Source organism: Hyaena hyaena, unplaced genomic scaffold (genome assembly GCF_003009895.1).
Source record: "Hyaena hyaena isolate Hyena2069 unplaced genomic scaffold, ASM300989v1 scaffold_475, whole genome shotgun sequence".
Lineage (NCBI taxonomy): Eukaryota > Metazoa > Chordata > Mammalia > Carnivora > Hyaenidae > Hyaena > Hyaena hyaena.
The window spans coordinates 1,014,814-1,039,928 of NW_024081109.1; the positions used below are offsets into that span (position 1 = coordinate 1,014,814).

Genomic DNA, 25,115 nt, shown 5'->3' on the forward strand with positions numbered 1-25,115 from the left:
TTCATCGAAGCCACAAGAGTAGAAATAACTCTAACCCATAGTCCTCCATTAAAAGACATAAAACAGAAGTCTCTGAAGAACTCTCCCAAACCATCAAATTCCACAGCCATTTCTTAGTTCTTAAAATGCAATGGTTAAAAAAGAGCCCAGTTGTGGAGTCAGACTGCCGCAGGTTTTGTTTTTGGCCCTAATACTTGTGTGTGATCTTGGGCAACTTTAACGGTGTGGATTTATTCTTTTGTAAAACAAATAAAAATGGGACCTGCAGCAGGCAGCCTCTATAATACCCCTCCACCTCCAGGTGTCCACACTAGAGTGAGAGCCCCGCCTCTACCGGGCCCTCGCTCCAGTGAGAGCCCCGCCTCTACCGGGCCCTCCCTCCATGAGAGCCCCGCCTCTACCGGGCCCTCCCTCCATGAGAGCCCCGCCTCTACCGGGCCCTCCCTCCATGAGAGCCCCGCCTCTACCGGGCCCTCCCTCCATGAGAGCCCCGCCTCTACCGGGCCCTCCCTCCATGAGAGCCCCGCCTCTACCGGGCCCTCCCTCCATGAGAGCCCCGCCTCTACCGGGCCCTCCCTCCATGAGAGCCCCGCCTCTACCGGGCCCTCCCTCCATGAGAGCCCCGCCTCTACCGGGCCCTCCCTCCATGAGAGCCCCGCCTCTACCGGGCCCTCCCTCCATGAGAGCCCCGCCTCTACCGGGCCCTCCCTCCATGAGAGCCCCGCCTCTACCGGGCCCTCCCTCCATGAGAGCCCCGCCTCTACCGGGCCCTCCCTCCATGAGAGCCCCGCCTCTACCGGGCCCTCCCTCCATGAGAGCCCCGCCTCTACCGGGCCCTCCCTCCATGAGAGCCCCGCCTCTACCGGGCCCTCCCTCCATGAGAGCCCCGCCTCTACCGGGCCCTCCCTCCATGAGAGCCCCGCCTCTACCGGGCCCTCCCTCCATGAGAGCCCCGCCTCTACCGGGCCCTCCCTCCATGAGAGCCCCGCCTCTACCGGGCCCTCCCTCCATGAGAGCCCCGCCTCTACCGGGCCCTCCCTCCATGAGAGCCCCGCCTCTACCGGGCCCTCCCTCCATGAGAGCCCCGCCTCTACCGGGCCCTCCCTCCATGAGAGCCCCGCCTCTACCGGGCCCTCCCTCCATGAGAGCCCCGCCTCTACCGGGCCCTCCCTCCATGAGAGCCCCGCCTCTACCGGGCCCTCCCTCCATGAGAGCCCCGCCTCTACCGGGCCCTCCCTCCATGAGAGCCCCGCCTCTACCGGGCCCTCCCTCCATGAGAGCCCCGCCTCTACCGGGCCCTCCCTCCATGAGAGCCCCGCCTCTACCGGGCCCTCCCTCCATGAGAGCCCCGCCTCTACCGGGCCCTCGCTCCAGTGAGAGCCCCGCCTCTACCGGGCCCTCCCTCCATGAGAGCCCCGCCTCTACCGGGCCCTCCCTCCATGAGAGCCCCGCCTCTACCGGGCCCTCCCTCCAGTGAGAGCCCCGCCTCTACCGGGCCCTCGCTCCAGTGAGAGCCCCGCCTCTACCGGTCCCCGGCCCTCGCTCCAGTGAGAGCCCCAGCTTTACTGGGCGTGGGCAGGGTCCATGATCTGTGTCTAAGCGATGAAATTTGGCAAGGTTAATGAAATGTCACATGATGGCTACTCAAGATTAGAACTTGCCGGTGCCACCTGACCCTTCCCTTGCCGGCTATGATGAAGTCATGAGCCGCCACAGAGAGGCTCCTGTGGCGAGAAACTGAAGTTAGCCTTGGCAAGTAGCTGAGGGCCTCGCTCTGACAAGCTGCAAGGAATTGACTGTTGACAACAGCCACTGAGCTTGGAAGCAGGACCCCTCGGTGGCCAATCTCAGACAAGACCCTGGGCGTGGCAGTCACCTTCACTGCAATCTTCTGAGACACTCGATACAGGGGATCCAGATGACTTCTGCCCAGAAAATGTGAACGAAAACATTTCTCATACTCAGCAAAAGATAGTAAGTACAGTACCCCACGTTACAGGGAACTAGGAGAATTAAGGGAGAAAAGTACAGATTTGCACAGCACTCAGCAGGGAGCCAGAGTTCAATTAACGACCCTGGTACCCGTCTTGGGTTCCTTCTGCCCTGCCAACTCTCCAGTGTCTCGGTGGGACCTCACCGCCACCCCCAAATCCAAGACTACACTCTATCTTACAGGCTGAAAGGAGCTGTCTTGTTTTCTAAAGGATTAGATAGCTAAAAGTATGGTAACTAAAATGGAAGGAACATCGGTACAAGAGATCATTCATTCATTCATTCATTCATCCCCACACAGAACACTTAATTGAGTTTATGTATTCTGTGAACAAAACAGACAAGTCTTTCCTCTGATGGGGATCACAATCTTGAAGGAGAAAAAGAAATCAAACAAAAAGAAAGCAAACATAAGTTACAATAAATGCAGTGAAAGAGGAGTGGGTAGCAAGAAGGGCCTACTTGAAAATCCAAGTAGAGCTCTATGTAGGTTACATTTAAAGGGGGTAATGGGAAGGAGATGAAGATGGCCTGCAAAGGTGGGGTAAGCACTACAAGATGACACAACATTTGTGAGCCTAAACATAAAATCTTTATGATAATCACTACATTATTCTACGTTTTTTTACTTTGGTTTCCTTTTAAATATTGTTTACCTTTGTTTTGGTAGAACTTCCCACTTAGTGAAAAGTTACAAAAATAGTGCAAAAATCTCCCTTTTACCCTCAACTCAGTGTTACCAACCAGGTACACTGGGCTCCATTTGCTTTATCATTTGGGCCACTTAATGCTTGCTCCATGCATGCTCCTCTGCACACACACACACAAATACATATATTTATATAAATATATAAATACGTTCACATAAAATGTATTGTTCTGATCTAGGAGTAATCTGCAGACAGAATGTCTCATTATTCATACATATTTCAGCAAGAATTTTCTCACACATGACCAAAGTGCACTCATCACATCATGAAAGTTAACATAGATGCCATATTCTTATCTAATCCACATTTCATGCTCAAATTATTGCCCCAATAAAACCCGTTACAGTCTTCCTCCCTCAATCTAGGATCCAATTCAGAATAATATATTGTATTCAACTGTTAAATCTGTTTAATCTCCTTCAATCTGGAACACTTCATCAATCTTTATTTTCATGATCTAGGTATAATGCTGCCCACAATTCAGAGGCTTTAGGAATTACTGTAAAGATGTCCTCAGGGTCATTCCCCTCTTCCATAATCCTTCCTGTAAATAAGGGAAACTCTGATAAATGTAGCAGCTACTGTGTGCTTTCAAAGAAACACCAATCCCTTCACCTGGTGCTTGCCCTAAGAAACAGCTCAACCTAAAAAATCACAATCATTAACAATGCTTACAAAAACAGCTACACAGAGCTTCTATGATAATCAGTCTATATGTATAATTCATAAATAATGTAAAATGATTTCAAGAATGTCAAGGATAGTTTTGATTGCTGTGGCTCTAGACTTAGGCTATACTTTGGCCCCACTGTACAGGCATACTTGATACTACTATTTGTCATGTAGCTCAGTTCTAACAGCTCCTAAGTGATGGTAATGACAGCATCATTTTGAGAAGCACCTCCTGAGCTACCAGATACAACATCCAATGTTTTCCTCCCTTAGCTATTATTTAAAGCCCTCGAACGGGCGACTTTAACTAGAGGCCTCCTCCTGAGTCTTCACTCTAAATCCTCATTTATTGTCTACTACCACCCAGGACGTATGCTAGAAAGCATAACAGAAAAATCTAAGTAGTAAAATGAATCATAACTGCTCCATGGGTCTTACTACCCCAGTGTTCTTTGAATAAATGTCAGATTAATGGTAATCCCAAATTTTGTATGGAACCACAAAACACCCCAAATAGCCAAAGCAATTCTGAACAAAAAAAAAAAAAAAAAAAATCAAAACTGGAGATACCACAATCCCAGATTTCAAGATATGCTACAATGCTGTAGTAATCCAAACAGTATGGTACTAGTACAAAAACTCACACGTAGATCAACAGAACAGAGAGCTCAGAAATATACCCACAATTATACGAGTAATTAATCTTCGACAAAGGAGGCAAGAATATGCAATGGAAAAAAGACAGTCTCTTCAACAAATGCTGTTGGGAAGACTGGGCAGTTACATGCAGAAGAATGAAACTGGACCACTTTCTCATACCATACACATAAACAAAACTCCAAACGGATTAATGCCCCAACGTGAGACTTGAAACCTTAAAAATCCTAGAAGTGAGCACAGGCAGCAATCTGACATCAACTATAGCAACTTACTTCTAGATATGTCTCCTGAGGCAAGGGAAATAAAGCAAAAATAAACTATTGGGACTACATCAAAATAAAAAGCGTGCGGCAACAGAAATAATCAACAAAACTAAGACAATCTACTGAATGGGACAAGATATTTGTGAATGATGTATGTGATAAGTGGCAAATATCCAAAATACATAAAGAACTTCTCAACACCAAAAAACTCCAAATAATCCAATTTTTTTAAAAAAAGAAGACATAAACAGATATTTCTCCAGACAAACAAGACAGCCAACAGATACATGAAAAGACACTCAATATCATTCATCATCAGGGAAATACAAATCAAAACCACAATGAGATACTACCTCATACCTGTCAAACTGTTACCATAGTTGTCATGGCTAAAATCAACAACACAGGAAACAACAGGTGCTGGCAAGTATGTGGAGAAAAAGGAATCCTCTTACACTGTCGGTGGGAATGCAAACTAGCACAGCCACTGTGGAAAACAACATGGAGGCTTCTCACAAAATTAAAAATAGAACTACCAAATGATCTAGTAATTCCACTACTGGGTATTTAACCAAAGAATACAAAACACTAAAAAAGATAAGTGCACCCTTATGTTTACTGCAGCATTATTTACAATAGCCAAGTTATGAAAGCACCCCAAGTACCCAGTGACAGATGAATGGATAAAGATGTATACACACACACACATACACACACACACACACTCCATTACTCAGTAATAAAAGAGTGAAAGCCTGCCATTTGCAACAACACAGACAGATCTAGAAGGTATCTTTATAAGTGATATAAGTCATTCGGAGAAAAACAAATACCGTATGATCTCACTCATATATGGAATATAAGAAACAAAACAACTGAACAAAGAAAAAGAAAGAAACCCAAAAGTAGACTTTTTATGAGAAGAAATTGATGGTTACCAGAGGGGAGGTGGGCACAGGGAGGGGTGAAATAAACAGGTAAAGGACGGAGTACCCTTATGATGAGCACTGAGTGTGCAGAACTGCTGAATTACCGTATTATACACCTGAAACTAATATAACACTCTATGTCAGGTAAACTGAAATAAAAATTAAAAAACAAAAAACAAAACCAGGAACATAAAATAAAAACTAAAAGGGAAGAGCAAAACAAAACAACCCAGCCTACTGGCTTCCATGACCACAAATCCTCTTATTTATTTCCTACATCCTAAGTACATGGCACATAAAATAATCACCACTAACACTTACCTGTGTAATACATAACACTTATGCCAGCCATGATGCTCAGTAGTATGCAATACCTCCCTTATTATTCATAACATAAGATATCCAGAGTATTACTGTTTTCTTTGGAAGGTGAGGAAAAAGATGCAGAGATTACTCAACTTGCTAAAGGTAGACACTTAGTAAACATGAGGTCCAAGAGTCTGCAACCACCTCAGTTCACAACATTTATTCAACAAAAATTTCACCCGAGATTTATACCCTAGGCATTTTCTTAAAGAGCAAGCAATACGGTAAAATCGCCTACTCTCATGAAGCCTACATCCCACTGGGCAACATGAAAATTTTCTATCTACACAAACTCCATCTACATTCAAAAAGAACAGCTACAAAAATGAAATTATTTGTATTTAAAAATAATTCCAAAATATATGCTTGCACTTTTCTATGTTGTAATCTTTAAAGATAAGGATATCGTTGACTTAACAAAAACTACCATTGATTGGAAACAAAAACTGACGACTGTACCAGTTATATATGCTCACAATTTCTACTGTGAGAAGGGTTAGTGTTATCCTCACGAATCCAATGACAAAACCATGGTTCTAAGAAAAGGTTTAATTATCTCCGAAAGTCAAGTAACAAAAACAATCAGAGTTCAAATCGATGGCTGGATCAAGAAGGAAAGAACATGAATGTGCTACTAAAACATATAGTAAGCACATCCCATGACTTGCTATTTTACTGTCCCTTTATGAATACCAATATTCCTCCCCACCCCCAACAATCCTATCACTTTCTACAACCAGTTTTAAGTCTTTGTTTTCCCTGGGGCGCCTGGATGGCTCAGGAGTTTATGCGTCTGACTTCCACTCAGGTCATCATTGCATGGTTCCTGGGCTAGAGGTCTCCATTGGGCTCTGTGCTGACAGCTCAGAGCCTGGAACAGCTTCGGATTCTGTGTCTCCCTATCTCTCTGCCCCTCCCCTGATCGTGTGCCAGCTCGCTCTCTCTCTCTCTCTCAAAAACAAAGATTTAAAAAGTCTTCATTTCCCTAAATATGATACAAAAAATTCTAAAATAGGCAAGGGGGGGTGGGATGGCAAAACACCTCAAAACTGGACGTGGTTAAGGTTTTCAAATGAAAAGCAAGTCACCACCCGAGAAGTGGGGTATACCCAGGTGATGGGAGAACAAGGCTACCTTGGGAACAGAGAACATGGTTCCTTGCACGTAGCAAAGACGAAATTCCTCCACACTGTGGGTCATCTCTGCACACTGGGGTCGTCTGAAACCTTCAAAGATGAAGAAATGTACCCAGAAGAACCTAAGGTGACCAGGAAGAATGTGGCTGAGTGAAATTCTGCTCTGCAGCCCCCACAGGCTGTGCAGGCACCTTTCCAAGAGACAGTGGAGGTGCAAAGACCCACACTGCACTCCCAGCACCATGCTTGCCACCCAGGACACACACTAGGGCACGCTCCACTCCCAGTGCACACTCACTACCCAGGGCACACACTGGGGCACGCTCCACTCCCAGTGCACGCTCACCACCCAGGGCTCACACGGGGCACGCTCCACTCCCAGTGCACGTTCAACACCGAGGGCTCACACGGGGCACGCTCCACTCCCGGTGCATGCGCACACCCAGGGCACACGAGGCACGCTCCACTCCCGGTGCACGCTCACCACCCAGGGCTCACACGGGGCATGCTCCACTCCCGGTGCATGCGCACACCCAGGGCACACACGGGGCACACTCCACTCCCGGTGCACGCTCACCACCCAGGGCTCACAATGGGCACGCTCTACTCCTGGTGCATGCTCACCATCCAGGGCACACACAGGGCACACTCCACTCCCAGTGCATGCCCACCACCCAGCGCTCACACTGGGCACGCTCCACTCCCAGTGCACGCACACACCCAGGGCACACATGGGGGCACCGCTATGCCTGGCACTCTGCAGCCTCTGCTGGCAACAAGGAGTAAAGGCAGGCCTGGAACGGGAGGCCCAGGTCCCCTGGCCTCCAGCCACACTTCTAGCAAAAGGGGCAACTCAGGATCTGGAGTGTCTGGACAGAAAGTAAAGCTTACTGCATCGCCTTCCATCCCCAGCCTGCCAGGCCCGTATCCCTCAGGTGGTCCCTGTGCATCCCCCACAAAAAATCTTCAACTCGTGGCAACTGAGCACAAAGCATGGCCCCACCCTGGATGGTGGGACATTCTGGACACGTCAGAGAGGGCAAGGCAGGAGAGCTTCCTCTCATCATGTGAGCACCTACATACAAACCAACAAGGCCTGTGTACTTATATGGTCTCTGATAGAAAAGTTCACCAGACTCTGCTCTAAGGCTTGAGCAACTGCAGCCAACTCAGCGGGAGCTCACACATACTGGGTTATCAGCCAGCATCTAACAGTCAAGAAGTGCAGCCTCTGGGGACTCACGCCGTGGGCACTTGCATCAGTGCATGGGAAGGACAGTGGCCCGAGCAGGCAGGACGCCCTGAGACAGGCCCCTCTGCAAGCTCTCTTTCTACTGACTGGCTCACAGGACTCTGGGCAGGTCACACACTCATTTTCTGACTGTGGGCAAGGGGAAAGGGTGAGATCCAAAAACGATGACTCTTTCCACTGCCTGCTTCACCATCTGAGTCTCAAAAGACGTGTTCTGCCTTTCTCCTCAAAACTGGCTAGTAGGACAGTGTTACAATTGATTCATGGTTAACAGCCTTGTTGTTTTTCTTAAAGGAGTTCTTATGAATTAGTAAGAAAAATCACAAAAATCCACAATAATTAGCACAAGAGAAAGTTATTAAAAGTTAACCAATGAGGAAAATACAGGAAACCTCTTCAGTAATCAAAGAAATACAAATCCGTAAGAGATCTTCACCTACCAAACGAGCAGGAGTTCCTAAGATGCCTCGGTTTTTAATCTAAGAAAAAAGACATACAACACATAAAGTAAAAAAGTACTTTAGAAATGTCTGAACAAGAAATTTCTCTTTGCATAAAACAGATCCCTCAGGCCTGAAGCAGAGGCAGTGACAAGCGTCGAGCATTAAGCACCCCCACCACCTTGTGTACTAACAATGAACGTTACCCAAAGAGAGGCCTGGCCTTTCACCTTGGCTCTGAGGAGGGGAACTTTGGGTCTCTGGAATATCCTGCTTGACAGGAGTGTCTCTGTCTGTCTGGGGGCTGGAGGACAGTCTAAGAGTGTCATTTATGATGGGCGTTAGGATACACAGTATGAGCTCCCATCTCCAGAGAAAATGGACATTAGTTGGCCCTCCAGGAAGCGCTAGAGCCTAAAGAGCTACCTTGTAAAGATGCCAGGGCCCCAGTAAAGAGTCCGGACCCTAAAGACTCTGGTAAGTTCACGGAGTCAGCGTTGCCCTCGGCAGCCTCGCACTCTGGCTAAGGGGAAGGATGGCGCCCACGGGTCTACGGGAGAGGGCCGCCAGGAGCACTGCAGCCCGACTCTGCTCCATGCACAGCTTCCCCTGCATCCTTTCCACTGTAATTTGTATCCTTTCACTGGAATAAAACCGTAATTAGTATAGCACTTCCCCCAAGGTCTGTGATCCATTCTAGTGAATTCCTGAACCAGAAGGTGGTTGTAGGGACCCTGAATCTGTCGTCAGCTGACTGAAGTGAGGGTGGTTCTGGGCACCGAGCAGGTGGCTGGCATCCAAAGTGGGAGCAGGCTCGTAGAGACGGTCCCATCTACCTCTAGAGCTGACTAAAACCAGTCCACCCAAGTTGTGGCTTCTGAAAGGAACCTTCGGAGGAGCGACGGATTCCAAAGGTGTGACTCACCACATAAGCCTGGAACATTAACGTTCCGTGTCGCAAAGAAGCTATCAAATACTGGTAAGACCTGTCAAAGGGGCAAAGAAATCAACGGGAAGGGGCTTCCGTGACGAAGATGGGGCAGTATGAGCATCAAAATACCTAAATACTTAGTATAAAACCCGTAAATATTCATGTTCCTAATGATACAAAAAAGGGAGTCACAAACTCTCAATGAGTTACAGTAGCAACCCATTATGAAACTAAAGCAAAGACTTAAGCATTTATCCTCTTTCCTACATAAATTATACTTCAGAATAACCAATGATGAAGAAATTCCTTTTTATAGAAAAGCTATTACCACAGACAGAATATGGAAAATAACAATCTGGCCATGAAATAATGGATCTAGACATCAACAGACATTCAAATAACTAGAAGACATCTGACAGACGAGCTGAGCTGACAAACCTGAACACACTGGTCACTTGTCACACTGCTACAGACTTGTGTCTCTTTGCGTTTCAGCTGGAAGTATACGGCTTATCTAGAAATATTCTCGCCCACCTCTCCCCAAAAACACAAACCCATATTTAGTAAAACCTCTACAATCTACCTAGCATTACCAGTTTATAGGTAACATGGGGTATAGAGAAAAAAATACTATTAATAAAACAATCTGCTAAATTCAGAAATAAACATTCTATAGAACAATGACCCAGGTTAACAAATGGCCTCAAAAAGAGAGAAAGAATTCTACTTATTAAAAGAGATGTGAAAGACATAATAATCAAATGTAATGTGTGAATCTGCTTGGATCCTGAATCAAACTACTAAAAAAAAAAAACGAAAACATTTTGAGGTGTAGAAATCTAAAGATGGATTAGGTATTAGATTACATTGAAGAATTACCATTCCTTTGGGGGGATGATAATGGCATTTTAGTTATGAAGTAATGAATTCTGAAAATTCTGTAAAATAGTATTTGAGATGTTTAAAAACAGTCTAGCAAAAACAAAGTCAGGAAGCAGGAGGGAGAGGGAAAAGTCAGTTGGGCAGAAGGACAGGTAAGATCAGCAAAATACCAGTAGCTATTAAAGCAATGAGATGTATAGTTTAGATTCACTATAATATTCTCTCTACTAGAACAAACGGATGGTTACCAGATGGGAGGAGGTGGAGGGATGGGTAAAAGGTGATGGGGATTAAAGAGTGCACCAGTGATGCTGAGCTCCAGGGGATGCTCCGACGTGTTGAATCACTGTATTGTACACCTCAAACTAACACCAAAAAGACTTAAAATATATCCTCTACTTTTGTATATGTTTGCAAATTTTTAGAAGATAGTACTAAAATTACCACAAGCATTTTGATAGTCATTTTCAACATCCACATTATAGGTGGGGATCTACTATAATTATGATCTTGCTGGAAAAGCAATTGGTGTTCATGGAATAGGTTAAGTAAGTTTTATAAGCACATATTTTTCTTTCCCTAGTAACTGTACCATAAAAATCATCTTACAGGAATAATCTGAAGTACAGTTGAAGTATATACAAAATACTTCATTTCTTGTGAACACTTATAAAGATACGTGGCTACTCATCTATTCATATGTTAAAATAGGACACTGAATAGTATGTAAGAAGGTTTATGATGCTGAATGAATACAGTACATGCAATATGATTACAATGTGTAAAAAGAATAAAGGAAAAATGATGACAGAGAAAATACACAAAACAGTAAAAATAAGTACCTCTAGCACTGGAATTAGTAAAAAAAAATAATAATAATTAGCTGCTGCCAGAATACATCACCTTCCTGGTTATAATGTGACCTAAAGTGAGGGAAAAACAGTGGACTTTTACATAGAAGAGCCTAACGAACCTGGTTTAAATTCTTATTCCGCTATTTACAAGCTGAGTGAGCTGAGAAAAGTAACTTACACTCCCTAAGATTTAGTTTTCTCATCTCAACAGTAGAGAAAATATTTTCATTGCTGGGCTATTGTGGCTGGGTGTATCTGTTCTTCAAAATTTATAAGACTACAGTTCTAAGAGAAGGGGAAGTGGTGGGAAGGGGAGGAGGACCTGTATGGCATACAATTGAAACAAGATTGGCCATGAGATAACTACAGACACAAAATGATGTTTGTGTGTGGCTCTATATTCTACTGCCTATTTGTGTTCTTTTCCATAAAAAGTAAATACAAACATACAAGAACAAAATTTACAGAGCAATTCACAGGTTCCTTACCCCTAACAAGAGAAGAAAAATGATACAGCTAAAAGCTTGGCTCGATAATCTGCTTTTTCTGTATTTTGTTTGTATGGTTTCATTTTTGCTTTTTTTTTTTTTGAGTTTTCACTAAGGCAAGTTACCTTCTATAAAAGGCTGTGAAGAACCTGTCTGCTCTGAAACCTAAGTTCTGACGATGCCTACAGCAGGGCTACATGCATGTGAGAAATGATGTGTCCCACACTTCCCGCCATCCACGACAGACAAAGATTTCCCCTGCATGTATCGGTCATATTTTCTCATGTTGATAGTGAGTTGCTGAAACACTTTCTAAAAGAAGCTTTTCACCATGGTAAAACTGAGCTGAGAAATTTTCCTTTCCATAATTTCTCAAAGAGACTTGTCAACTTGTTAAATAAGTGTGGACCCAGCATATAAAATCTCAGCATATCATATTTGCAGCCAGTGCATGAGCATGAGAATTGGCAAATAATGTATCCATGTATGGACTTTGTGATCAATCATTTCAATGAAAACCACAACTTCTCACAAGTAAACACATATATACAGAAATACAAAAATCAAGCTTACATTTTATACTAACACTTAATCAACATACAATATAAAGGATATGCAGAGCTTTCCTACCCTCAGCCTCATTTTTTTCTGCAAAAATCACCAGACATGAAAAATAAAATGTACTTGTGAGTTAAGTTTCCCTGGACCTAACATTGCAGTGAGAAAAAAATCTGACCTTGACGACACCCAAGGTGCCCACCTGTTCAAGATTCTGTAAGGTACAGTTTACGCACAGGGCTCAAACCATCTATTTAGAGAAACAGACCCAAATGAATCTTTTTTTTATGTTTATTTTGAAAGAGAGAGAGAAAGAGAGCGCGCACATGTCCATGCAAACATTGGAGGGGGAGGGGGGATCCCAAGCAGGCTCCGCACTATCAGCACAGAGTCTGAATGAGCACCCAGGCACCCCTTGTCACTACACATCTGGATTTGTTTGCTGACGTGTAAAATGGGAATGTTAACAATACCTGTCTTGTAAAGCTTTGTGAAAAACAAGTAATATTATCTATGCAAAGAGGTTAATATTTAGCACAATGCCAAAATGCACATTACATACTCCAAAATGTAACCTAGGAACAGGAAGTAACTCTTGAAGCATAACAGAAAGTACTCAAGAGCATCTACTGAGTGAATAGGCTCTAATAAATACAAGTACCCTTAGGATGCTACTAGCAGTAAGTACACAACAGAACAGAGTTCAAATACTTAACTGAGAAAGATCTCAACCAACTAGCTTTTGGTATTTTCCTTAGAGCCAAGGTATCCCAAGACTCTTTAATGAAAAAACAAACACAACATAATAATCAACCCTACCTTACACGTAACTTCCTCTCTGAAATGTTTCTCCTGCTGACCTCTCTGGGTTCACACGATAGTTAACGTTAACATGTCAAATATGTGAGTAAGTACTCCCAGGTTAGTGTACCTCTCTCCTGCACTAAATTCTCATTAAGCTAATTCAGCGCTTCCTACTGTGTCCCTGAGCTCTGACGACAACCTAACTGAGCTCCTTCTACCTGTAGATTTCACCTCAAATCCACCCTGAAGGACACAACCAACTAAATGACCTTAGGTCATAGCTTAATGTCATTTTGCTTCATAACATCTACTTAATGGTCTAGATTCCTAGGACTGTTTACTCCAACACTGCCTTTCTGTGCCTCATTACATGAGGCTCCACACCATTTAAACCTATCTCCTGATGAGAGATGAATCAGCCTTGGTCTCTCATGCCTTTACTCATGTCATTCCATTGCATCCATTTTGTAACCATGAAGTCACAAAGATCCTGTGTCATAAATTCTTCACCAATCTACTGGCTGCCAACAATCTTCTTCAGGCACTTAAAACCCACACTTGAAATTTTAACAAATCAAATAATAGTGTTGGTATCCAGAAAGAACATAAATAAATGTCTCGCTCTACATTTTTCCCTACATGCCAAATATCTCACATTCCCAAAACTATACTGTCAATGGCTAGAGAATTCTTGGCCATGCCTTAAACCTCTCTTTGAGATGCCACACTCACTACCTAACCTGCTGCCTAGACACAGGTCAGTAAATGAGGTCACAGCCATGAGAAGGACTAGATCAAGAACCAAAACTGTGAAATCAGAAAATACAAAAGAGCTCACAGAGAATCCACAGGAATATTTTATTTATACGGGGTGTGTAATTAACATATTTTTATTTTCTGGCTATCAAAATAAGATTCATTCTTTGGTATGTAACTGTTAAAACGTTAATAAGCAGGAAGGGGCATTAGCAAACAAGCACATCTGTGGCCATCTTGAAAATAAACAGAATTCATCCTGAAAAAATACTGTAACGGAAGTTAAAAAGACCTGGGTTTTAGACTAGATTCACATTTTTACTGCTGTGACCTTAAGAACCTAATTTCACCAAATCTGTTTCCTCACCTAAAACCTACAAAGAGTATACTAATTCCTCCAGGTTTTTATAAAATGCCAGATGGCCAAATGTATATTAAACTCATTTCTAACTTATTTAGTGCTCCAGTCTCTAAAGATGAAAAGAATTAAGTACAGGCTCTCCTTTCAAGGAGCTCAGTTACATAAATGAGCATGAAAGTGAAATGCAATACATAACACTACGGAGAGGCATGCAAGAGTTACAGAGAAGGGAGAGATGGGTGAGAGTTCACATAAAGGAGCCATCATTCCAAAAAAAACCCAAAAAAGGATATGTGAAATTGACCAACACATCTACTAAAATTAAAATGTAAGAGGATTTCCTTGAAGAAATCGATCCTTAAGATGGGCTAACCCTGGGGCGCCTGGGCGGCTCTGTCATAACTGACTCAATTTCAGCTCAGGTCATGATCTCTGTGCTGACAGAGAAGAGAGAAGAGCCTGTGTGGGGATTCTCCCCCTCCCCCTGTCCCTCCCTTGCTCATTCTCCAAACAAATAAATAAACACACATTAAGGAAAAAAAAAAAAAACTAGCCCTTTTATCAACTTGCAAAGTTGGGATTGCTCATTAAGCTCATTTTTCCTTACTGTATATAAAATCTACCAACTCTCTACGTGGATTACATCTAAATGATCCAGAACTAAACTCTTACAAACAATGATAAAGTGTTGCTGAAACCATTAGAATTTAACTTTAGGGGCGCCGAGTGGCTCAGTTGGTTAAGCACCATCCTATTCTTCAGTTCAGGTTTATTTTCTCACGATGTGGGTTCAAGCCCCACATCAGACTTTGCACTGAGTGAGAAGCCTGCTTGGGACTCTCTCTCCCTCTCTGTTTTCCCCTTCCCAGTGTCTACTCGTGCGTGCTCTCTCTCTCTCAGAATAAACTTAAAAAAGAAAAGAAATTAACTTTATATGACATAAAACTTAAGCCTAGTACATAACAGTACTTTCACCCAATAGTCAAGATTTTCTAAAATTTGACACAATGCTCATTTTCTGTATAAACCTTTTTATAAAATGAAGTCCTACTTTGTATGACCAAAGCTAGCCCAAACCAATTTTAATTTAAAAGCAACAGTTTAGTAACTCAGTAAATGACACAAGATTTTCTTAAAATTATTATGTGGTCCTTTCCCTAAACAATGTCTTTAGTTTCTGTCCATCAAGAAGTATTAAGTGCCTATTATACATACTTAAACACATACACACACATATATGGGGAGACAGAGAGACAGAGACAGGCACCCTGAAGGTGAGAGCATTTATCAAAACACATCAAGCATACTCTAACAGTAATTAAAACCAGGAGTCTGGCCCATTAATAGATAACATATGGAGCAGAAGAGATTCAAATGCATCTTCCTATACACACACACACACACACACACACACACACACACACACACGCCCACGCACACAGATAAACAATATAATTTCAAATTGGAGGAAAAGATACATTGTTTAAGCCATAGTACTATGACAAATGGCTATCCACACATGCAGAAAAAGAGTCTCTCTGAGATGCCATCAGTTCTCACCCTTCAGGTTACTTCTAATGACTAAAACAGTGTTGACTCTTGTTACCTTATAACGAGCACACTGGCAGTTTTGACAGGAGTAAAAATGGGTACAATTTATAAGACTTAATCTGGCAATTCAAAATATAATTTATGTATTAAGATGTACAAACCAGTAATTCTACCACTGGAAATACACTGAAAGCAAAAAGACAAGTGTACAAAGGTACATATTTAAAATGTACCTTTAAAATGTACCATATTTAAAAATATTTAAAAATGTTAGCTCTGTACATATTGATTAATGATATGTATTATTGAGTAAGAAAGGCAAGTTACAGTTATAGCACATATCGTGTGATTCGGTTTGCAGATTTTATTTTTATTTTATTAACTAATGCTGAGGGAGTACATGTATACACAAGTATTAAAAAAGTATGGCCTGTAGCAACTTTTTTCTAGATATGTCTCTTTTTTTTTTTTTTTAATGTTTTATTTATTTCTAGGAGAGAGAGAGACAGCATGAACAGGGGAGGGTCAGAGAGAGAGGGAGTCACAGACTGAAACCGGCTCCAGGCTCTGAGCTGGCAGTCAGCACAGAGCCCGACGCAGGGCCCGAACCCACGAACCGCGAGATCATGACCTAAGCGAAAGTCGGACGCTTAACCGACTAAGCCACCCAGGCGCCCCTAGATATGTCTCTTGAAGCAAAGGAAACAAAAGCAAAAATAAACCACTGGGACTACATCAAAATAAAAAGCTTCTGCACAGTGAAGATAACGATCAACTGAACTAAAAGGCAACCTATGGAATGGAAGATATTTGCAAATGACATATCTGATAAAGAGTTAATATCTAAAATATATAAAAAACTGATAACACTCAACCTCAATTAAAAAGTGGGCAGAGGGGCGCCTGGGTGGCTTAGTCGGTTAAGCGTCCGACTTCCGCTTAGGTCATGATCTCGCGGTTCGTGGGTTCGAGCCCCACGTCGGGCTCTGTGCTGACTGCCAGCTCAGAGCCTGGAGCCTGTTTCAGTCTGTGACTCCCTCTCTCTCTGACCCTCCCCTGCTCATGCTGTCTCTCTCTCTCTCCTAGAAATAAATAAAACATTTAAAAAAAAAAAAAAAGTGGGCAGAAGACATGAACAGACATTTCTCCAAAGACGCATAGATGGCCAACAGACACATAACAAGATGCTCATCATCACTCACCATCAGGGAAACGCAAATCAAGACTACAATGAGATAATACCTCCCACCTGTCAGAGTGGCTAAACTCAAGAACAACAAATGTTGACAAAGACGTGGAGGAAAAAGAACACTCCTGCACTGTTGGTAGGAATGCAAACTGGTGTAGCCACAATGGAAAACAGCACAGCGGTTCCTCAGAAAGTTAAAAAGAGAACCATCCTATGATTCAGCAATCGCACTACTGGGTATTTATCCAAAAAATACAAAAGCACAAGGGATACATGCATCCCTATGTTCACAGCAGCATTATTTACAACAGGCAAACTATGGAAACAGCCTAAGTGTCCAAAGATGGATGAATGGGTAAAGACGATGTGGTACGTACACACACACACACACACACACACATACACACGAACATTACTCAGCCATGAAAAAGAATGAAATCCTGATATTTGTAATGATATGGATGGTGCTAGAGTATAATGCTGAGAAAAAAATGTCAGAGAAAGACAAATACCATATGATTTCACTCGTGGAATTTAAGAAACAAAACAAATGAGCAAAGGGGAAAGAGAGGCAAACCAAGAAACAGACTATAGAGAATAACCTGATGGTTCCCAGAGGGGAGGGGGTCCAGAGGTGGGTGGGCTCAGTGGGGGTTAAGGAGTGCACTTGCGGTAACGAGCACTGGATGACATATGACGTGTGGAATCACTACAGCGTACACTGAAAGTAGTCACACTGCATGTGAACTGAAATCAAAATAAAAACGTAAAAAAAAAACCTCTGGAACAATTTAACACCAATCTTTTTACAATGGCTATTTCTGGATGCGGGCCTTTCCCATTCTCTGGTCTCCTTAAAAATCACATTTCTAATCAGGGGTAAAAATACTTCCGTTTTGAAAAAGAAAAGAAGACAACACTTTATGCATCACAAAGAAGTAAAGCACTTGATAATGCTGTCCTAGAAGAACTGGTCCAACTGAAAACAAGCAGATGACCCCCATGTGCTGTCCCCACTTAACTGTCTGCGCCACCGAGGCGCCCCTCAGAGGCCTAATTTTAAGTTCTATCTCCACAATTGACTGCGGGTGACTGACTAACTTCATCAAAGTATTTTTTTGCGAGTTTTTTAAGTAAACTGGGGCTCAAACTCATAACACCAAGATCAAGAGTCACATGCTCCACCAACTGGGCCAGCCAGCACCCTTAAACTTAAATTATTTTCTTTACCAAAAAACTCCCTATCTCACTAGGTGGTTGTGAAAATGTAAGAGAACCTACACATAAACGGAAGAGTTATGCAAACTCCAGGGCAATACAAACCTCATCAGTTAGCAGTTAACGCAGATCTCTGCCTCGGGCACGGGGTGAACACTCAGCTGAGGCTAGAGGCTAAGGATCTTCTGTTAGCAATCATGCTGTGAGCCGTGAACCTGACATACCCACGTTTCAAGTCAGTGCTTTTCCTTTCAAACTATTTATTCCCCAAATTCTTTTGTCAAGAACACTATCATTCTCCTGTTGCTCAGAACTTCAGTTATTTCTATCTACATCCCATCCGTTTTCCTTTAGAATCCAACCCTTCATTTTCCAAGGACATAACCCTTATTTAGAGCCTAGAAACTCTTCTCACTGCCTGTTAAGTCTCGGTCTTGCTCCAAGTCTCCCTGAGTGCTCCCACCACCTAACCCACAGTCATCGGGCTGCTTCCCTCCTCACGGACCCTCCCCAGAGGCTCCCACAGTTGCCTATGGAGGGCATAAATCAAAGGCATACCAGGCTCTGTAGCTGGTTTCTTTTACAGTGCAAGAACTATCATAACTCCAACATTCATAGACTTCGTAATTAAGCCCTAGGTTACCTTTCTAGAAATACCTCTATCTACTCCTCGAAACGAAACTTCTATTCTCTCCCTTTATATAGCCCTGCCAGATAAAACTCCCCCAATTTCTGCTAATCTGAATTTTACTTATCCAAGTATGGGCCAAAAACATGGTTCTATTAATACTTCTGGGAAGTTTTCACTAATCACAGGTGGTTCACATGAACTCTTTCCCTCTGAATTTACAGAGCTACATAAGGTAGTAGGAACTACACTGGAGGGGAAAAAAAATCTCATTATCGGGGCGCCTGGGTGGCTTAGTCGGTTAAGCGACTGACTTTCGCTTAGGTCATGATCTCGCGGTTCGTGGGTTTGAGCCCCGCGTCGGGCTCTGTGCTGACTGCCAGCTCAGAGCCTGGAGCCTGTTTCAGTCTGTGACTCCCTCTCTCTCTGACCCTCCCCTGCTCACGCTGTCTCTCTCTCTCTCTCCTAGAAATAAATAAAAATATTTAAAAAAAAAATCTCATTATCACAAAAGGGTATGTGTTTTTCCTGGATCCTTCTGGGATATAGTCAGCTATAAATGAGGGGGCTTCAAGGAGAGATATATATTTTTCTTTTTTTTTCTTTCTAAAAAATGCTTCCATTCAATTCATTCCCAGATACATGAGTTACAACTGGACTTTCAAGTCCATAAAAAAGAAAAAAAGCATCTCCTATACCTATGAAAAGCACGGTCTATCCAATTTATCACCTGGAGATTAATTTACAATTTCCTCTTGAGAGATTACAGATAATGATTAGGTCAGTCATTACAGTTTATTGTCAACTATTCAAAATTTAGAAATAGCTTCCTTATGTGGGAAACAAAGGTGGGGGGGAACGCTCAATGTCTGACCTGCCAAACTGAACACATTCAGTCATTATTCACACAACTTTTGTTGAACACTCAACATAAGCCAGAGACTGTGCCGGGCACTGGAACTGCACGAGCTGCTTCCAGGTCTTGCAGAATTCACAAAATTTGGATGAACTAGATACAGCGGACCAAAAGTCTCAGAGAGAAAGAACAAGAACTGAAAATAATTTTGTCTGATTTGTAATTCTGCAAGTTGCAATTTGACCTCAATGAGGGACCCCTAGGTGCTGCATCAATGAAAGTAATGTTCACCACAAGTGCAATGACTAGGTTACCCAGGGACTGAGAGCTGGTCTTCAAGCCCTCCAAATCAGATTATTTCCATCTGATCCTACCCTTTCTCTGCCAAGAGGATAAGAAAAAAAGAAAAAGAAGGGTAGGTCAGCCATTTCCCTCACACTCGCCCAAAGAGAACCTTTTCCATAAAAGTTCAAGGCCTCGTAAATGAATGTCTCATCTACAACCTGACAAGCAACTTCATATTCAGACAGCTCCAAAAGAACAGAGACTACAAGACTACTTTTAATAATCTGGCACATTCCTTCATGTTTTTTTTTTAAATTTTTTTAATGTTTTATTTATTTCTAGGAGAGAGAGAGAGACAGCATGAGCAGGGGAGGGTCAGAGAGAGAGGGTGTCACAGACTGAAACAGGCTCCAGGCTCTGAGCTGGCAGTCAGCACAGAGCCAGACGCGGGGCTCGAACCCACGAAACGCGAGATCATGACCTAAGCGAAAGTCGGACGCTTAACCAACTAAGCCACCCAGGCGCCCCACATTCCTTCATGTTTTGTGCCTGCATGTATGTGTACACACATGCGTGTATGTGTACACACAGACAGCCTGGCTTTGCACAAACGTTGACTCCATCAAGCACACTAGCTCTACAACTCGTTGGAGCTCAATAATGGATGTGGGAATCTTTCCCTCAGTACACAGAAATGTATTCCACATTCTGCTCTCCTGTCATTCATAAAAATTATGTAAAAATGCATGATTTACTGATAACTTGAATTTGGAAATATTACTAAACAGTGTTAAAAAAAAATCCCAAAAGAAAGTATCAGCAGATTTGTCGTTCTGAATGAGTGTCATTCACAACTCATTTTGCACTACTGTATTTAAACATGTTTTCACATATATACTATTTCATATGATAGCTTCTGCCTCACAGACACTCAAAAAAAACTGGTAAAACGACTTTAAGTCAAGTTTATGAGAAAACAGCTGTCTTGCCTCCGAATTATCCCAAGGACGGAGGCCACATCCCATGTCTGCGTCAGTGTCACCCCTGCTACGTGACACCCAGGGCTGTGCACGGTGTGACTTTTGAGGGATGGCAGCATCAGGCTAGCACACTCCTTTCAACGGGAATTCAGGTTTTCTAGATTCTTAATATCCACATAATTATGTCTGCAGCAAAAATGTGATAGTTCTCTGCTTCATCTTATAACACTTAGTTTAAAAATGAAATCAAAATTATACACAGCAAATACCAAATCAGCTTCGTTCTATTAAGCCAAGACTGTATGGAAGCATGCAGCAGTCTCAAAAAAAAAAGGATGTACACATCTGGAATTTGCAGAGTAACACCTGGAACAACAACAGATATATTAACAATATGGTACTAACTTCACTAACATTTCAACAGATATTCAACAGGTACTCTGGATAGTTACTGATCAATTATTATGTGTACAGCATGAAGGAAAAAATGATGTGTTTGGTGCCAAACCAGTAACAACAACAATTGGAAATGATCATAATTATTTTCAGCCTTTAACATAATTACAAGCTAATAAAATATGAGAATTCAAAAGAGGGCAAGGTCATGGGGGGTGACTGGGAGCGTGCGGTGCCTGCCCTCCATAATCCTCAGGGTTCTCACTAAACGCTGCAAAAGAAGAAACCAACCAATGAGAGAAAGGGTGCTTGAAAGTACTCAAGTGCTAGACTTGGGAAAAAGTCATTTAAAAGGACCTCATCTTTACTGAGAGATGAAAAACAATGCAATTATCTCAGGGGCCAGGCAACAGAGGTCCACTTACAGACGAATTACGTTTATTAGAGCACAATAATAAGCAAACCCGAAACCTGATAATTAAAACTTACATATTTTATCAACAACAGTAAGTACATCTTCAATGTAGCACTCTACAGTCTGTTTCTCTAGCATTACGTCATTCCAGCATCTTACAGCAGACTGTGTTAGCAATTTATCTTCTTTAAAATTGCCTACCATTCACCTTTTCCTATGATCTTATACACAAAGCTTACATACAAAGTTCTTATTATTCACTGTTCACATTACAGGAGCTAAAAATGTGTTGCAGGGGTTTAACATTTCCTGAAAACATCCGTGAAAGCAGGTACAGCTGCCTTCTAGCCTTGCTGAGTTTACTGGAACAAACCCCTGTGCCTTTGCACATGCTATGGTACTGCACTTCACAGTTTCCTTACCATTACCCAAAGAACCTGAGTACCTGTAGAGCCCTCGCTACCATCATTCTCCTAGAACTACCCTCGCCCTCATCAGTCCACCTCAGTAACCTTTCCACTTTTTCTTGTATATGCCAAGTATCTCAGAGCCTCTGCATTTACTGTTCCTTCTGCCAAGAATGTTCTTGACCCAGATAGTCACACAGCTAGCTTCCCCACTTCTCCTGGGTTACCAATCAGTGAGGCCTTCCTTGGCCACTTTATTGAAAGTCTCAACCCCTCCAATCCTGATACTCCTCTCCTCCTTTTTTTTCTTTTTCCTTCCCAGCATGTATCTCTTCACATTTTTCTTAGATGAATACAAGGATTTGGCTTGGTTTGTTCACTGCCAAATCCCCAGTATTTTTACACCATTGTGCCTGGCACATAGTAGGCACATGATAAACCCCAGGCCAAATTTGTTGGGGTGGCCAGGACATCTTTATAAAGAAAAGTGAAGTGACTTAGCCATGTCAGATCAAGCTTCTAAAAATATCCTCCTAACACTCCATAAAAATCTGAATCCCCTTTCAATAATTTTCTTTCAAATTTCCAATAATGCTCCAATATTGCAATCAGTTTTATAGATGAGTCCAATATTCTATTATAAGGCAAGAACAATTCATCACACATTCCTCTATTCCTTGTAATGACTGGCTCAATGGTCTCCTGTGGTAAGTAAATAACTGCATGAGTGAATGCATGTAGAAGGCACTGCTAGATTTTTACTTCAGTTTCCTGAGCCACCTACACTACAAAAGGAAAAGTTTAATCGGGGTTAGAGAATAGTGTTATCAAAAGCAGAACATTTTACTAGATATTCCTTTTAAAAAAAAAACATTTATAAGTTGTCCACATCTGCAAAGAACAGCATACAGCAGGTGCTCAAACATTTGGCTGAATGCGTGAAAAGTTAAAAGACAGTCTCAAAATTAGAAGCCGAATAAAAGCTCCTCTCAATCTTACACAATAAAAATTTAGGTTCAGAAGTATGGCTTTTCAAAAACAAAGGTTTTGTGTCCTCTGCCCTTTTGGACCTTAAGAATCTGATTTGCTAAGGTCAATCTGCCGTGCACTGTGGACTTGTATTTGTTAGCAAGGGCCAGGAAAATGTTGAGACCAGAGTACGGCTTCCCTGTCATCCAACAACACCATCAGAACTGGGCGAATTATTAACTGTAAATCTGACTATCGTGAAGGATTCAAAATAGACGAAATACAATGATTTTCCGAAAGGGGTCTGAGTCCACATCTAATGTCCATCAACAGATAGCTGTCAACATAAACACCAACATTAAGCATCTCTTTTACAAAACTCTATTTAGATATTAAACATAAGATAAACACTGAAATTTTTTAAAAAGCATGACGGGAATATTTACTGAGAAATTGTGTTCATTTAGGCCACATTCTGCAACAACGTTAATTAAATACACAAACCAAAAACATCCTCCCAGCCCTCACAATTGTCTGCTTCCAAAGCAAATAACCCCCCAAATCAAATCCTCACGGTACTTTTGCTTCCCATAGTAACATCACCTCCGAGTGGAGAAGAAGCCCTTCGCATCAAATATCGAAATATAATTCTGTGGCTCTGGATTAAACAGATTTGTCGACCTAAGTTAAAACTCGTCTCCTAAGTTGCTTACCTCCTTCTAACCCACCGGATATATCAACAAGCAGCATCAGCACACAAAAACCTAGGGACTACACCAGAAAATCATAGGCACATTTTCCCAGGGCCCAAATCATCGTTCCACGTACAGTAAACTTGAGGCAAACATCGTTATCTGGCTTAATGACCTGTAGTAACAAGACTATCAACGGCGAGCACGTCGGTCTCCCTCCCCTGACATCCAGGCGCACACCGCTCCGTGGTCTGGCCACACTTTAAAGAGTCAAGACGGAAAAGACGAGATTATGAAACCATAAACAATAAACATAGTACATCCACCAGGCGGTGGAAGAAACTATTCATTCCCCCCAGAAGCTGCCATTTCTCCTCTGGTTCTCCAGCTTCTACTAAGGAAGTTGTGAAATCCGCAAACACACCCCATCCCAAATCTATCCGTGGGGCGGGCGGAGGCTGAGTCATTCCCGAGAGTAACTTTATCCCGATCGCGCACTCCGGGGTCGGGACAAAGCTGTCTCTGCGTTCCTCCCGCGGGGTGCCGCGTGCGGCCCCGGCCCAATACCCTCTCTCCGGTTTGTCAAGCCAGAGGCGGCACTGGGGGCTCAGCCCGGCATGGACCACAGAGCGGATGCTTGCGGGTGGGCTCGGCGTCCCTCGCCCTCCGCCACTCCCGCAGCTCGGCCCAGGGCGGGCCGGGGACACGTTCCGGGAGGGATCCCGGCGGCCCCGGCCGAGGACGCCGCACGCAGGCCCCACACCTCCCGCAGCCCGGCGGGGCTGCGACTCAGACCGCGTGTCTCCGCAGGGGCCGTCGCGCCAGGGAGGCGGCCGCAGGGCAACACCTGCCGCGGCCGGATGCGCCGGGCCGGCGGGCGCACACACCTGCGCGCGGGCGGTGCTCCACCCGGACGGGACCCCACCCGGACGGGACCCCGGCGTCCCCGGCCCGCCGTGTCCGGGCTGGCCGCGCGTCCGCGGTGCCAGATGGGGGCAGGGGACACGGGCGGCGACGGCACTTACCTGGCAGCACCTCCTCCTCCACCGGCGGCGGCAGCAGCAGAGCCGGCAGCCCCTGGCACCATCTTCCGCCGCCGCCTCGTCCGCGGCGGCGGCTACCAACCGCCCATCAGGCACCGCCAACCGACACAACCGCCGGCGTCCCAGATGCCGGTCGCGGCCCCGAGCTCCGGGCGGGAGGGAGGGGTCGGGGCGGAGCGGGGACGCTGTCAGGCCCCTCGGCTCTGGGTCAGGGGCCGGGGACGGGAGGCAGGGGGCCGCGGGCGGTCAGAGCCGAGGGGCCGGGGCGAGACGGAGACCCCAAGGCAGCGCCGAGGGCTCTGTAGGGCCGCGGACACCGCCGCGGTTGGGTTTGTTATTGTCGACTCCGTCCCTTCCTCCGCGGAGCACGCCGGGAAACGGTGGGCGGGGGGAGGGGCGCGCCGGGCGGCCGGGGCGGTGCAGGGAGGCGCG

The 25,115-nt window shown here is 43.9% G+C and overlaps 2 protein-coding genes across 6 annotated transcripts in view; one reads left to right on the forward strand and one right to left on the reverse strand.

Annotated features, from left to right (window-relative positions):
* Positions 1-25,029, reverse strand: part of RB1CC1 (RB1 inducible coiled-coil 1) — an 88,837-nt gene extending 63,808 nt beyond the window's left edge. For 4 of the 5 annotated variants that reach the window (XM_039254264.1, XM_039254265.1, XM_039254262.1 and 1 more), the window contains exon 1: positions 24,666-25,029. The gene's annotated coding sequence lies outside the window, so the exon portion shown is untranslated. Of the gene's footprint in view, positions 1-6,726; positions 6,829-24,665 lie in introns of those variants that run through there. The other variant, XM_039254263.1, reaches the window with a different exon arrangement.
* LOC120246634 (leucine-rich repeat extensin-like protein 5) lies at positions 256-24,988 on the forward strand. The gene is made up of 2 exons (XM_039254255.1): positions 256-1,373; positions 24,157-24,988. Exons 1-2 carry the CDS (start codon positions 256-258, stop codon positions 24,986-24,988), a joined length of 1,950 nt encoding a protein of 649 aa, XP_039110186.1.
* Positions 25,030-25,115: the final 86 nt, after the last annotated feature.